Source organism: Solanum tuberosum, unplaced genomic scaffold (genome assembly GCF_000226075.1).
Source record: "Solanum tuberosum cultivar DM 1-3 516 R44 unplaced genomic scaffold, SolTub_3.0 scf00126, whole genome shotgun sequence".
Taxonomy (NCBI): Eukaryota; Viridiplantae; Streptophyta; class Magnoliopsida; order Solanales; family Solanaceae; genus Solanum; species Solanum tuberosum.
This window is the reverse complement of record NW_006239051.1, coordinates 1,149,275-1,164,345: the sequence shown is the minus strand read 5'-3', so window position 1 is coordinate 1,164,345 and position 15,071 is coordinate 1,149,275. Positions and strand designations below refer to the sequence as shown.

General features: G+C 31.5%; 1 protein-coding gene across 1 annotated transcript; it reads left to right on the top strand.

Annotated features, from left to right (window-relative positions):
* The first annotated feature begins 5,774 nt into the window (after window positions 1-5,774).
* Window positions 5,775-7,745, top strand: LOC102591238 (ethylene-responsive transcription factor CRF4). The gene has a single exon (XM_006350536.2). The coding sequence runs from the start codon at window positions 6,260-6,262 to the stop codon at window positions 7,427-7,429; it is 1,170 nt and encodes a 389-aa protein (XP_006350598.1). The 5' UTR covers window positions 5,775-6,259; the 3' UTR covers window positions 7,430-7,745.
* The last annotated feature ends 7,326 nt before the right edge of the window (window positions 7,746-15,071 follow it).

The window sequence follows — 15,071 nt, the reverse complement described above, 5'->3', positions numbered from 1 at the left end:
ATGGTAAGATGACTTAGTTGAGGTGCCTGAAAGGAAAAATCCAACCTTTTTAGTGGTATGTTTATGTAATCTGCCAAAAAATAAAAGATAAATCTCACCATGATACTCCTAGCACTAAAAATAAATTTTAAATGTGTAAATTTAAAGTAAAAAATGTCCCTCAATGAAACACTCAAATTTCTCAAACTAATAATTTCTTAAATTTTATTTGATATGATTTCAATCCACCTAGAATAATATGATTTTGAAAGCTATTTAATCTTATGTTGTTATTTTATCCTGAATAAGATTATTCATTCTGTTAGAATTTATATGATGCACTTTATTTGAACTGGAAATTTTAGGGATTTGAAAATAGTGATTTAAAGTATGTCATATACTTACCTGACAATAAATTATCTCATAAAATATTAAAATGAGAAGTGTAAAACTAAATAAATTTATTAATATATAAATATGTCATTTTCTTTTAAATTAAAACAAATCACATAAATTGGAAAGTGAGTAGAATTTTTATACCTCATCATATCACTCGTTTAAAATAAAATACACGTGAAACGTTTGATGCAATCACTAAAAGGATAATTTTAAATTGTCTGTATATATTCATCTCACCATGTAACATTCATACATACTCAATAACTTGACAAAGATTTTTTTTCCTTCAATTTATAAACTCAAAAAGTAATTCAAACAATACAATTTACTAAGTAAGCAAAAAAATAATATTAAATTTAAAATCCCCTACTAATATATTAAAATATCACTATTCTAGATTTTAGAGCTCATAAAATTCGAATGTTTGTCTCGCCTCTAGTCACAAAAAAATTGTGACAGATATAAGGTGATGGGGTTCATTTCTTATAACAATATAAACATTATAACATATTTAAAACCATATATTATTTCAGTAGTTTTTTTTTTTTTTTTCTTCTTTTTTTTAAGGCGAAGCTCAGATATATGTGTTGGAAACGGAGTATATTCCCAGACCTTAAATATAAGGTCTCATAATGAGCTGGGCAATGTTATTTGTTTGACTATTGTATATCAATCTAAATTAGTGACACGTAAATTAAAATGGATGAATATACTAATAAATCCACTACGCGTCTAGTTAATTAATATTACGTTGAATTAATTAATTCCTTAAAAGATAAATATATAATTATTCATCTAAAAGAGCTAAAAGAGTAAATTCCAAATAAAAATAAAATGCATTGATTTTATTCAAAATATTTATGATTCTGTCATGACCCAGACCGTCGTGATTGACACCCGCACTAACCCTCCGGTGGGAGAATCATTACTACAACCCAACTAAAAACTAAGACATTTAAAGATACGGAAACAAGTTTAAATGACAATAAAAATGAAGTTCCCATAAACTCCAAAGGTTTAAACAATTAACTAACCAAACTAATGCGGAAATTCAACCCCTAGAACCTGAAAGTCATTGTATCAAAACTCTACGAACGACAAGTCTAAGAACAAGGGGTACAACCCCGAAACTAAACAAACACCTTTAACAAATAAGTCTGAGTCCGAAGAAAAGTGGACTTAAACAAGAAAGATACATGGCAGCCTGAAAGAACTGGCTCACCCTTGAATCCGATCACGCTCAATAGTCACCTAGCTGAGGTCTATCAATAGCCACCTAAAGATGTCATGTACTCAACAAAGAACAAGCAATTGTGCAGTATCAGTACACAACCACAGTGTACTGGTAGGATCTCACGGCTATCCCAATAAGTGAAACATATGCAAGTAACCACAACATTATAAAACAGGCATATACCAAACATATACAATATTAGTCATCTTTTCAGGATCAGTGTAGCATTCCACGTTCTCAATAATACACATTGGTTATCATTTTAGAGTAACAAACAGTCTTTCAACCTCAATCACCATTAGATATGAACGTAATCAACACAAGTAGATACACAACACAATTCAATGATCCTCTCACGGAACCCAATTCAATGGTCCTCTCATGGAATCCAAACCAAATTGTTAGTGTACCGGTTCGTGGTATCCGATCCAATGTTTATGCCGGAACATGGAAACCGATCCCATATTTATGCCGGAACGTGGTGATCGATCCCATATTTAAGTCGGAACTTAGCAACCGATCCCATATTTATGCCGGAACGTGGCAATCGATCCAAGTTAGTGTGTCAGAACGTAACACCCGATCCATTCAACAAACCACAATCACAATCACAATGTATATTCTCACAATCATACAACAAGAGGTGATTCATGGCATTCAATTATTCAATTATCCTCATTCATGATTAGTGTGATCAATAATGCAACATTCGCATACATACATGCATTATAATGAAGAAAGTACAAACATATATCACACAACATGAAATCACAACCATCACCTACCTCGAATCCAAGCTTGAATCCCCTAAGACACTCGAATCTTCCCTTTCAAGATTATTTCCGCTTGTTCTAGGTCTACAAACAATAATATACGCAAGGATAAACAATCAAAGGTCTAATTATTCGGATTATAACAAACCCAATAACCCTAGACCAAGCCCAAGATCCTAATATCCAGATTAAGGCTTTTTCCACCATAATTTCCAGATCAAAACCCTCCCCCATCGATAATCAACCAAGAATTTATATTCTACGAATTGAAAAATGGATTCGGGGAGTTAAAACCTTACCTTTAGCCTCAAGAATGGTGGAAAACTGCCAAGGAAGCACCTTGGGTCGTCTCCCAGCCCTCAAAGTCGAAACTTACAGAATAAAACAATTTTGGGGTTTATTTCCAACTTAAATTGCGATTGTCTCGCTATGACGGCCCCCAGTCCGCCACAAAGGCTTGCACGAAAACATAATGTCGAATTAAGAGTTCCAAACCCCTATTTCACAACACACCTTCATCCCACGACACTCAGAAAACACTTGTTCACGCTAAGATCAATTCCAGAAGTTCTACTCGCCCGAATTCAATTCCGTAAAGTCGTACGGGTTCCTTAACGTCTTAGCTATCCACTCACGCAATCAATTTCATTATTACACTTCTCATTCATTAGCATATTTCCCTATACTCGCATGTTTCTGATTTCGTCCATATCTGAACTAGGCTAGGAAATTTCAAGTTACTACTCAAAAGTTTTTCTGGTCCAATTTTTTCCTCATTGGCTTTTCCCTAACGACGGAAATCAGGTCGTTACAGAATCATATTAAGCTAGTATATGGCCCCTAGTCAAATCATATTTGGGTGAAGTTTCACCATGTGTTTGGCCCCAATTTTTTTCAAAAATATTTGACTATTTATAAAAAATAATGATTTATACCTATAAGTTCTACATATTATTAAATAAAAATACCCATAAATTTTTATTATCATTTTATAATGAATATATTCCGTTAAAAATAACCTTATAATATGATTGATAACATTTAAGAATAAAAAATAACAATATAGGCAAGACAATACATTAATGACACACTCAAACTTGTCACTGATTCAGTTATAATTATAAGCAATTAAACACAAATTGTTTCTTTCTCTCAATTTTATCACTCAAATTAGAACTCAAACTTTTGCGGAGGAGGTAGTAACAAATATTAGTTGAAATTAATAAATAATGGGTATTTTTTTATATATAAATATAAAAGTTTAAGGTAATTTTTGATTTTTTTTTAAATTTTGAAATATTAAGACTTGGCCCAAATAATGAAAATTCTAGTATTTGAATACTTGAGATACTTGACAAATATATATATCAAGTTATATGATCAAACGCCACTTTCCTAATTTTTCCCAAATATTTTTAGGGCTAATCGAGTCCTAAGTTTTGGCTTTAAATTACTGATTGTATTGAGTCGCACCTTATTTTTATAGCTATGTTCAGCCAAATTCAACAACTCCAATTTAAACCCTGTATTTATGTCAAGAAATCTACAGAACATTCAAAATAAAATATTTAATTCAAATTCAGTTACTAACACATGTCATTTTTATTTTATAATCTACTACTCATAAAATCCCATCAAAAATTAAAACGAGAAATGTAAATTAAACCGTTTTTTAATATAGAAATACGTTATTTCATTTTAAAAATAAATAAATAAAATCACATAAAATGCATAAAAGAGAGTATAATTTTTAAACCTCATCATCATCATACGCTTAAAATAAAACTACATGTGAAACGTTCCACACAAAATTACTAAAAAATATAATTTTAAATTGTCCGTATATATGTCATTAATTAAAAAAATAAAAATTGTCGGTATATATTTATCACAACAGGTTATATTCATGCATACTCAAACTATTTATTTTGTTTAATTTTGTTTATACAATTTTAATCTATCTAAAAAAAACATACAACTTTGAAAGCTATTTAATCTTATGTTCTCATTTTATTTAGAGAAACGTTACAGAATTTTATAATATATAAATACATCATTATTCATTTTTAAATAGAACAAAAAAAACATAAAATCACATAAGTTGCAAAAGTGTAAATAGAATTTTTAAACCTCACCATCTTCACTCGTTTAAAGTGAAAATACACATAAAACACTTGATATTTTTTAGACAATGAAATGATAATTATAAATTATATCATTATCGCTCGTTTAAAATAAAAATACACGTAAAACGATAAATATAGTCAGTGAAAATGATAATTATAGTTGTATCATTTTCACACGTTTAAAATGAAAATACACGTAACCAATGAAAATAATAATTATAAATAGTATCATTATCACTCGTTTAAAAGGAAAATACACATAAAATCGTTTAAAAGGAAAATACACATAAAACGGTCAACATAATCAATGAAAATGATAATTATAAATTGTATCATCAACCCTTGTTTAAAAACGCTCAATATAATCAATGAAAATGATAATTATAAATTGTATCATTATCACTCATTTAAAATTAAAAAACACGTAAAATACTCGATTTAATCATTGAAAACAATAAGTATAAATTTTATCATTATCACTTATTTAAAATGAAAATACATGTAAAACGCTCGATATAATTTAAATATAATTTTAAATGTTTGTATAACGATGATTTTAAATGTTTGTACAAATATTCATCACATTCATGCCTACTCAGCAACTTGATCCATAATCTAGTGGGATGAAGTTCAATTTATGATTTTGAACCTATTATTTAATTTTTGTTGACATACAATAAATATAAAATTAAAGCTATTTTGACTGAAAATGCTCAAAATTAAATTAAATTAATTCAAACACACTCATAAAATGTTATGGAATAGCAGAAATTAATAATAAAGTGAAAATTAATTATGTAAAAATCAGTTACTTAATTGGTCAAAGAGCTGAGTTATTGGCATTGACCGACATATTTTAACCGGGCCGGGTATCCTGGGCCTCACGTGACCAGCCACACGTACTTCGAGAAAAATACAATTAGGTGCTGATTCAGCACCGTTAAAAATTAACTCTCATTGGACCAACTCCGTTAATGGGGCCCATATACCCCACGTGCTATAATAACTAACGGTGTTAAAGATGTGGCGAATCGTGGTTTATTTACCGTCGATGTTACCGGAATCTTTGGTTACTAGCCGGTGACTGAGATATTTTTACAGAATCTGACGAGTATGAAGGTATTAATATGTATTTTTCCTTTTTAGAAAAAGTTAATTATGGAATAAATACAAATGAAGAAAATATAATTAAAAGTTGGTGTGCTTGTAATTAATTTTCTAATTTCGGCTGGTTGGATCCTATATAAAACAGCAATTGATTCAAGCCAATTTCAAACACAAACTTTGTCTCTCTAAAATCCCCACACTCATGTTTCTCTCTCTTAATAATCAGCATCTCACTGTTTTTCACCATTCAAAAAGGACTAAAAACATCATCACCTTATTCAACCATTTGGATTCATTACTGTTTTTTTTCTCTCTTATAAACTCTTTGGTACTTACTCTATTTTTGTAGTTCGATTTCTTTTTTTAATCGTCTCAGGCTTTGTTGTTCTCCGTGTGTGGGACTGACTGTGGGTGTGTTTCTCCTTTTATAATCTCATCTTTTAATGTTTTGGGTCTTTTTTTTGTCAGTGAATCATCGTGTTTTAAGCTTCTCTTTGACGGTTCCATTGCTCGTTCTCATCTTTTAAGAGTGCTACTTTTAGTGGTGTCACTCTCAAAAGCACCTTTCTTGGCTCTTTTTTCTCCATTCTTTCTAATCGGTTTGGCTTAGCAGTGAAAAATAGCTAATTCAGGTTTATTCGATGGATCATCATTTGTTGTGTCCGATCAAATACACCGAGCACCGGAATGTTATCAGGAAAGTTACTAAACCATCTTTGGTGAAATCAAAAAAATTCCCAGAAGCCACAAAATCCTCTCAGTTCAATCCCTCTGTTCCGAGGACTGTTCGGATTTCTGTGACAGACCCAGACGCAACGGATTCTTCTAGTGATGAAGAAGACATGCTTTTTGGACGGCGACGGGTGAAAAAATACATCAATGAAATCAGTATTGAAACCGCCGTCAAGTGTGAAGTTAGCATTCCTAACAGTGGCAATGGCAAAACGGTGAATAAAAGAGCACCGGAGCCTCTTCAGACTAAGCAGAAGCCAATGAAAGTTCAACCTCCTCAATCGGCTGGCGCTGTTAGGAAGTTCCGCGGTGTGCGTCAACGGCCGTGGGGCAAATGGGCCGCTGAGATCAGAGACCCGGCTCGCCGTGTTCGGCTTTGGTTGGGAACTTACGACACTGCTGAAGAAGCTGCTATGGTTTATGACAACGCTGCTATTAAGCTTCGTGGGCCAGATGCTTTAACAAACTTCAGCACTCCTCCCAAGCCGGAGCCAGAACCAGAGCCAGAGCCGGAAATCAGTGTTCTATCTCACTCCGGCTATGAATCCGGGAATGAGTCCCGTAACATCCCTTCTCCGACTTCTGTTTTGCGGTTTAGAATGAGCCAGTCAGAAAGTGGGTCTGACCCGATCCATGTTTCGGAAGAGTGTCCATCGATTCAAGGATCGATGGAATGTGAGCAAACGGTTCAACCGTTTGTTCAATGTGCTGCTGAACCGCAGTTGGTTCAGCAGGATGTTGAGGAGTGTCAGGGCGAGACCAGCATGATTCCTGATTACTCAAACGATTACTTGCCAACAGATATTCCATTCTTAAATGATTTTTTCAATTTCGATGGTTCAGCAGCTGAACAGACGTTATTTGAGGACTCAACTATAACATCAACAACAACAACGACACCAAATTGTCCCAATGATTTTGGCTCATTGTACAACGATTCATTGGATTTCGGGAATGATTTCTTGTTTAACGATGCTGACTTCGCTGAATTCAGCAATTTTGATGATTTAGGAATGGATGATTTTTCCCAAGACAGTGTTGTTGATTATTCCAGTGTTGATTCTCTGTTGGCGATTTGAATTTCATTTCTATGAATGACCAGCAAACACACTGTCCCCGGCTTGCTACTCTTTAGTGGCAAATTTTGTCTACCGGCGACAGCAAGAAATCGGCTAGAGTTTTATTTATTTATTTATTAATTATTACTATTAGTAGTATATTAGATAATTTATTTGTTTTAGAATCTCCGTGAAAGTGAATGAAGTGAAGAGTGGAGTTTATTATAGAAAACTATTTCATTTTTTTAGAATAAGTAGATATGGCCTTGGAAAGAGTTGTATCATAAAAAGAACTCTCCGGAGACTTTAAATGAGAATCTTTTAATCTTTAGTGAAATTCAGTTGTTCTAGTATCTTTTTTTCATTATGTTATTTTTATTTAAATACTATTTATAATTAATTCTAATAAGGAATAGTTTTAATGAGTATGCTAAATTGAATTTTTATTTAACAAGTAGGTGAATCATGTATTAGATTTTGAATCCATTTGAATATATTTACTCTTTCTGTCTCAATTTATATGACTTATTTTCCTATTTAGTATGTCCCAAAAAAAACAATTTTTTATATTTAATAACAATTTAACTCTAAAATATTCATTTTATCATCAATGAAATGAATTCTAATCATTTTAGACTACAAATTTTAAAAGTCTTTTTTTATTAAAAGGAGGAAGTATGATATTGCCAAAGTGGCATTTTCTTTGCCACATACCATTAAGCGTGATTTGCGGGTATTTTTTCAATTGACTGGGTCAAGTTTTATGTGCTTTAGCTTAACCCGTGTGAAGTGTATTGTTTGTGATAAGCACTAAACTGAAAAGTTTTTTTGTTATCTTTTGTGGAATTTGAATATCAAAATGAGTATAATGCACCACTTAAAACGTGTTGTTTAACCACATTTGTACCAAAGAAGTAGCGGCAGGAGATTATGACGACAATAATCTAAGCTAATAATAATTAATAATAATAATAATTATTATAATAGCAATTAATGTGGGCAATAAATAGAAGAGACAAGAATTCTTGGCCAACTAATAAATAAATAAATGAAAATGATATTTTCAGATCTTTTCTGTTTTTTTAGGTATTAAAATTAAAATCTTAAAAATAACCAAAAACTGATTATTTTTTTTTGTAAGTGACCTACTAATCTAATAATTATGATATCATATTTGGCCAAACTTGTTATTTTTCTAAAAGTGTTTATGAATTCTAAAAAGTGCTTATTTATAAAAAGTGAGATATTTGATCAATTTGGAAAACAAGTATTTTTGGAAAGTAGCATACCAAACACAAATTGATTCGCACAAAAAATATTTTCTTAAAAAGCAATTTTGAGAAAATCATTTAATTTTTATTTTGTTTTAAATTTTTGGTTAAACAGACTATGAGATTGTTATTTATGTTAATTCACTTGAGAATTTGATTGTGGGATAAATAGTTTTCACATATCATTAGTATAATAATTTAGCTCAATACATTGATAATTTTGTAGTCCTTTTTAAGTCCCTTTTAACCCCATTTACATGTTGTTGTTTTTTTTTGTTATTAAAATTAAATACTTATCATTTTAACGTCATATTTAACTTCTTTCTTAATTTGTTATCAAAAGTGAATGTGACAGTGACAAGAAGAAAATTTAAACAATTAAATACTTCTTAATTCTTATCCTTAATTTGTCATTAACAACGTAAATGTGTAATAATGTAGTTGAAGTACATTTAGGGGACAAACAGGGCCAAATTATTACAACATATATGTAGGATAATATAGACTTGATCCAATGTCCTCAATATACATCCAACGACCAGATATTTCACTTATACACAATTTAGCATATTAGCATCTAAATCTGCAACAAATAATGACATTTCAGTTAAATTCATGAGTCTCAATCAAGCCCTGCCATCTGTCCTGCCTCGATAATTATTTTCATAAAAACAAACTCAATTTTTTTTTGGGGGGAGTGGGGTGGGTGGTCGAGGATCGGAATGAAAAAATAAAAATTTGAAGTTGAAAATATTTTTTAAAAACAAACTTAAATTTTTTTTCTTTTGAAAGGGGTGGGGGGTAATAGGGGGCTGATGGGGGGCGAGGGTAGGGGTAAAAAAATAAAAAAAATTGAAATTACAAATATCTTTTAAAAAGAACTTTTAATTATTTTTTTGGGGAGAGGGTGGTGGTAGGGGTGAGGGTGAGGTAAAATATTTGAATTTAAAAACAAGCTTTAAAATTATTATTATTGGAGGGGGGGGGGGGGGGCTTGAAGGTAGGGACAAAATAAATTGATTTTTTCAACAAAAAAATAATTGTAATTTGAAGTTGTAAGAGAGTTTTGGAAAATGTTTTCCTTAAGTTTTGAAGGGAAGTCATTTTCCTTAAATTTGAGGAAAATGAGTTGATTTGAAAAACATTTTCCAAAACATTTAACCCAACCAAACATGAGAAAATTGGAAAATATTTTCCGGAAAATGTTTTCCTTCATACCAAACACACCCATAGTTTTTTTAAACCAAATATGATATCTTTCTTAAGCTACGTATTAAGTGCCAATTTGAATTTTTGAATTGATTTATTTTTAAGTGATTCTAAGCTAAAATAATTTTAATTTTTTTTTATAGTATTTGAATTAAATAAATATTATCAATTTTGCTTTTGTGTCCTTTATTTGAGTTTTCATCAACCTAAGCTTAGTGGTAGCTAGCCTTATTAACTTCCAATAAATATTTGTAATCTTCAATAACAACTCTAAGTGAAATCATAAGTTTATTAAATATCCTTTCGCCAAAAAATTACATCATAGATAATAAAATATTGTTGAATCCCCTTAATTGACTTCTTTGTTCCTTTATTATTGTTTTTTAAAAATTGAATCCCTCTAGTGAAAAATCACAACTCCATCATTATGCGATATTATATATCATCTTTATTGATAAGCTTTACGATCAGCAGACTAGACTGTCTACCCTACTCCTAAAACAGAAACTTATTGTTGGAAAAATTCCTTTTCATACCTTATGTTTATGTGGAAACACAAGCTTAATTTAATCAAAAATTTACACTATGCTGGCTCAGAAAAGAGCCATTGCATTTGGTGGACAAGTCAATTCTTACACTTATATATATATATATGGATACCTCATTGCCTACTCTCCTTTCTTTTTCGTTTAAAAAATACGACAAATTTTGCAGAAATTAAGAGATAAAGTCATGTCCAAAAAGTGAGATATTAAAATAAAATTAATAATAAGATAGTAGTAACAATAATTAATTGTGTCAATAGTACCTTATGTTCTCACAAACGCAAAAATCGACAAAAAAATAAAAATTAGTTATGCCTCAATTTTATTGACAAAACCCCAGAATACATGGAAAATAAAGTAGAGCGACAGTTCCAAAGTTTATAATCAGCCAATTATACAGTTCATAATTCCAATATACATGCAACTTTGACCATAACCAACAAAAGTCAACCATGTCTTCTTTTTTTTCTTGGTCAATGAGAAAAGAAAATGTTGCTTTCTTTATTTATTTATTTCAAATTTTTGTGTGTGAAAGGGAATAAATTAGAGTATTAACATATTTCCCACAAGCTAAAGGTCTAATAAAAAAGTTGAGACAAATAAAATTTATGTGTGAGCCATGAGTCATAAGCCACCAGACATATACAAAATAAAAGGGCCAATTTTTTGCAATTAAGCCACCATATTAGGACCCTCACAAATTATATGTCTATATTTGCAGACAATCTCGAGGAAAAGATATCTTTGAATCCACTTTATAATATTCTATTATCAGCAGATTAACATAAGTTATTTTCTCCAAATTGAGAATTATAAACATGCTTTTTATTAGGGTGGACACACGTCTCTTACTATATAATTAATGGAAATTGTACACAAACTCTATAGGGCTACTATATTATATCTCTACTCTTTTTCAAATTAAAAAATTCCTTACATTTTGTGAAATTCGGATACATTCTAAGATGTTCCGGTTTAATATACATCCATCAACGTCTCAATTCATTGGGTCTTGATTTCGGATACATCACCCAATATTTCGATACATAGTGTATGTCCCCGATACTTCACGTAAAGTGATATATCCGAAAATAGGAGCGAGTAGGAATTTTAGTAATTTTTTCAAATGGTAGGAAATTATAAAGAACATGGTAAACTAAGTCATATATTTAGTAAATTTTTCCTATAGTTAATTCGTATTAAAAACTGATAAAATTCAAATTCACGCATTATAGGATTCACTATTTGAAGGTGGAGGGGTGGGGCTTTCCCAACCTACTTTTTTTTCAAAAACTTAAAATCAAAACCTCTAATTAAATATGGTTAATTACCGCCACACTGGCCACAATCCATGTTGGTGAAGATATCCAAATAGGAGTATTTCTTATTAGTGGAGTAATTGGTATATGAAACTAAAAGAGGAGAGGGGGGGGGGAGGCCCCATTAATTGTTCGTTAATCAAACAAATAATGCTACTTATCTTGACGTAATTTTGGTTGCCTCTAAATAAAAACAATTTGCACATCCTACTTGAGAATAAACAAAGTATTTATGGATTTTTGGTTATTGTCCATTGAGGGTGTTTACAAGAAAATTAATCAACAAGATTGCGTACTTTTCTATACACCTTTAGGGGCTTAGTATATAGATAAATCTATATTACAATTTTAGTACTATATTGTAACGACCAGTTTCCGTCGTTATAGAATTGCCAACGAGGGAAAATTTGGGGCCGAAAAACTTTTTCGTAGTATTTGGATTTTCCTAACCTAGTTCAGATTTGGACGAAATCGGAGTCTTTGAGGTGTAGGAAATTCTGGTAACAATCGGGTGAATTATTTTTTATTTTGATTTCATGAGTAGTTAGATAACTCGTTAAGGAACCCGTATGACTTTACGGAATTGAATTCGGCCGAGTAGAACTCCCGAAATCGATCTTTGCGTGAAGGGTATTTTCTGAGAGTCATGGGTTAGAGGTGTGTTGTGAAATGGGGATTTTGGAATCCTTTAAATAGCTCATTGGTTCGTGCAAGCCGCCTTGGCGGGGGTTTTGGCCACTCTGGCCTGGCCGCTACAGCGAGATGAGGGCCGATGTGGCGGACTCAATGCGACTTAAGGTCGTTAATAAACCCCTAAACGACCTTATTATGCACTTTTCGACTTTTAGAGCTAAGGAACGAACCCCAGGCGACTTCTACTCGTTTTTTCACCATTCTTGAGGCTAAAGGTAATATTTTCACTCCCCGAATCCGTTTTTCGATCCGTAGAACGTAATGGAATGGGTGAATATTGATGGGGGAGGTTTTATTATAGATTCTATGGTGGAAACAACCCTAAATTGGATAATTGGGATCATTGGTATGATCTAGGGTTCATAGAATTGTTAGTAATTCGGGTAATTAGTGATTGTTTATTGATTCCCGTATTATATTGATTGTTTGTAGACCAAGAACAAGCGGAATGAATCCGAAAAGGAAAGGATCAAGTTTCTTAGGGTTTCAAGCTTGTTTCGAGGTAGGTGATGGTTGTGATTCTATGATTGTGTGATGTATGTTTGTTCTTGCTTCATTATAATACTTGTATATGTATGAATGTTGCAATGTTGATCACAGTTGTTGTAAATGAGATAGAGGAATGATGATTGCCATGAAATCATGACTTAAATGTATGATCTTGATGATATATTTGTCATTGTGATTGTGGTGTGTTGAATGGATCGGTTGTCACGTTTCGACATAACTAACTTGGATCGGTTGTCACATTCCAGCCTAACTATGGGATTGGTTGCCACGTTCCGGGATAATTATGGGATCGGATACCACTTTCCGATATACTAACTGTTTGGGTTTGGGATCCATGAGAGGACCAATGATTTGTTATAAAATGTGAAGTTGTTCGTTGTTCGTAAATGTTGATAATATTGTATATGTTGATATATATGCATGTGATTATAATGTTGTCTTGACTTGCTTATGTTGCACTTAGTGGGATAGCCGTGTGATCCTACCATTACACTATGATTGTGTACTGATACTGCACTTGCTCTATTTTTTGTTGAGTACAAGGCATCTTCAAGCGGCTACTGACAGACCTCGCTTAGGAGATCAGTGATCGTTCGACTTCAAGGATGAGCCAATTCTTTCGAGTTGCCATGGGTTCTTTTTCGTCTATGTCCACCATTTCCGGACTTAGACTATGTTCTATTAGTTATTAGTACATTAGTTGGGGGTTGCATCCCTTCTTGTTTAGACTTGGTTCATTAGTAGATGTTTTGGTACATTAACTTTCAGGTTCTAGGTTATTTCTTCCGCATTGTTTAGTTCTTGTTAGACTTTTGTTGGAGTTTATGGGAACTCCCTATTTATTTTCTTAGTATTTAACTTGTTTCCGTAACCTAAATGTCTTAGTTTTTGTTTAGTTGCTTGGTTTGGGTTGTAGCAGTGGTTCTCCCACCGAAGAGTTAGTGTGGGTGCCAATCACGACGGTCTGGGTCATGACATATATTGTCATATTTTTATTTGGTTATTAATTCTGCAATGAATTATATCAGGATTAGTAATTAGTATGAAGATAAGTTATTTTTAATTTTTTAAATGATGAAATAATAATATGAAAATCAATTATTGCGAGATAAAACATTAAAAATAACATCTTGAAGTCCCTCAATTTTTTCTGTTGTTAAATAATAAGATGAAGGATACTTTTGATAAACAAACAGTTTCTTCTTAATAATTTTCAAATACATATTATTTTAAATATAACTTATCTTCGTATCAAACACGAAGAAAAATGAGAAAGTTTACACTCGCTATTTTCTGATAATGCATTAGTGTAAATAAATAGTAGGACTAATTAATGATTGTTTTTTTTTTTTCATTTTTAGAAGTGATAAGATGGTCAATTATATTAATGACCTTTCCGACCAGTAGTTACTTTGACAATCCAACATAATAATTATGGATTAACTTGTGTTTCTCCTATGCATGTGTAGGATTTGCCGACTCTTACATTACAATCATTACATCTCAATCTTTCTAATCTAACTTTACTTTTTCTTCTTCTACTAAAGTACTCCATCCGTCCCATTTTATGTGAGGTAGTTTAATTCGGCATGAAGTTTAGAAGACTTTTAAAACTTGTAGTCCAAAATGAATGATAGCAATTTGTGTGGCTGTAAATCATTTCATTAAGGGTAAAATAGATATTTTATAAATAAATTGTTACTTAATATAGAAATGTGTCATTCTTTTTCAGACGGACTAAAAAGGAAAGTAAGTCACATAAATTGGGACAAAGGGAGTAATAATAAAGCGGGTAATGCTAAATAGCAAGAAAATTTGGTCAGAAATTTAAAAAGTCTATAATATCATTTTTATTTTAAAGTAAACTGATTTTTTATTTTTTTTAATTAAAAAGTATTAAAGTTAAAAGAGTAAAATAATATAATGTGAAATATGTTATTTTACCATTCTGGCCAAAAAGATTTTTCCTAGTAAAACTATAGATGATGACCAATGGCAAAATCAAAATTTTCACTCATAATATTAAAAGAAATTAATTTGAGTCAGTCTAACGAAAATAGAACTAAAAATATCAATAAATTTTATTGCTAATTTCGTATTTTTGATGGTAAAGAGA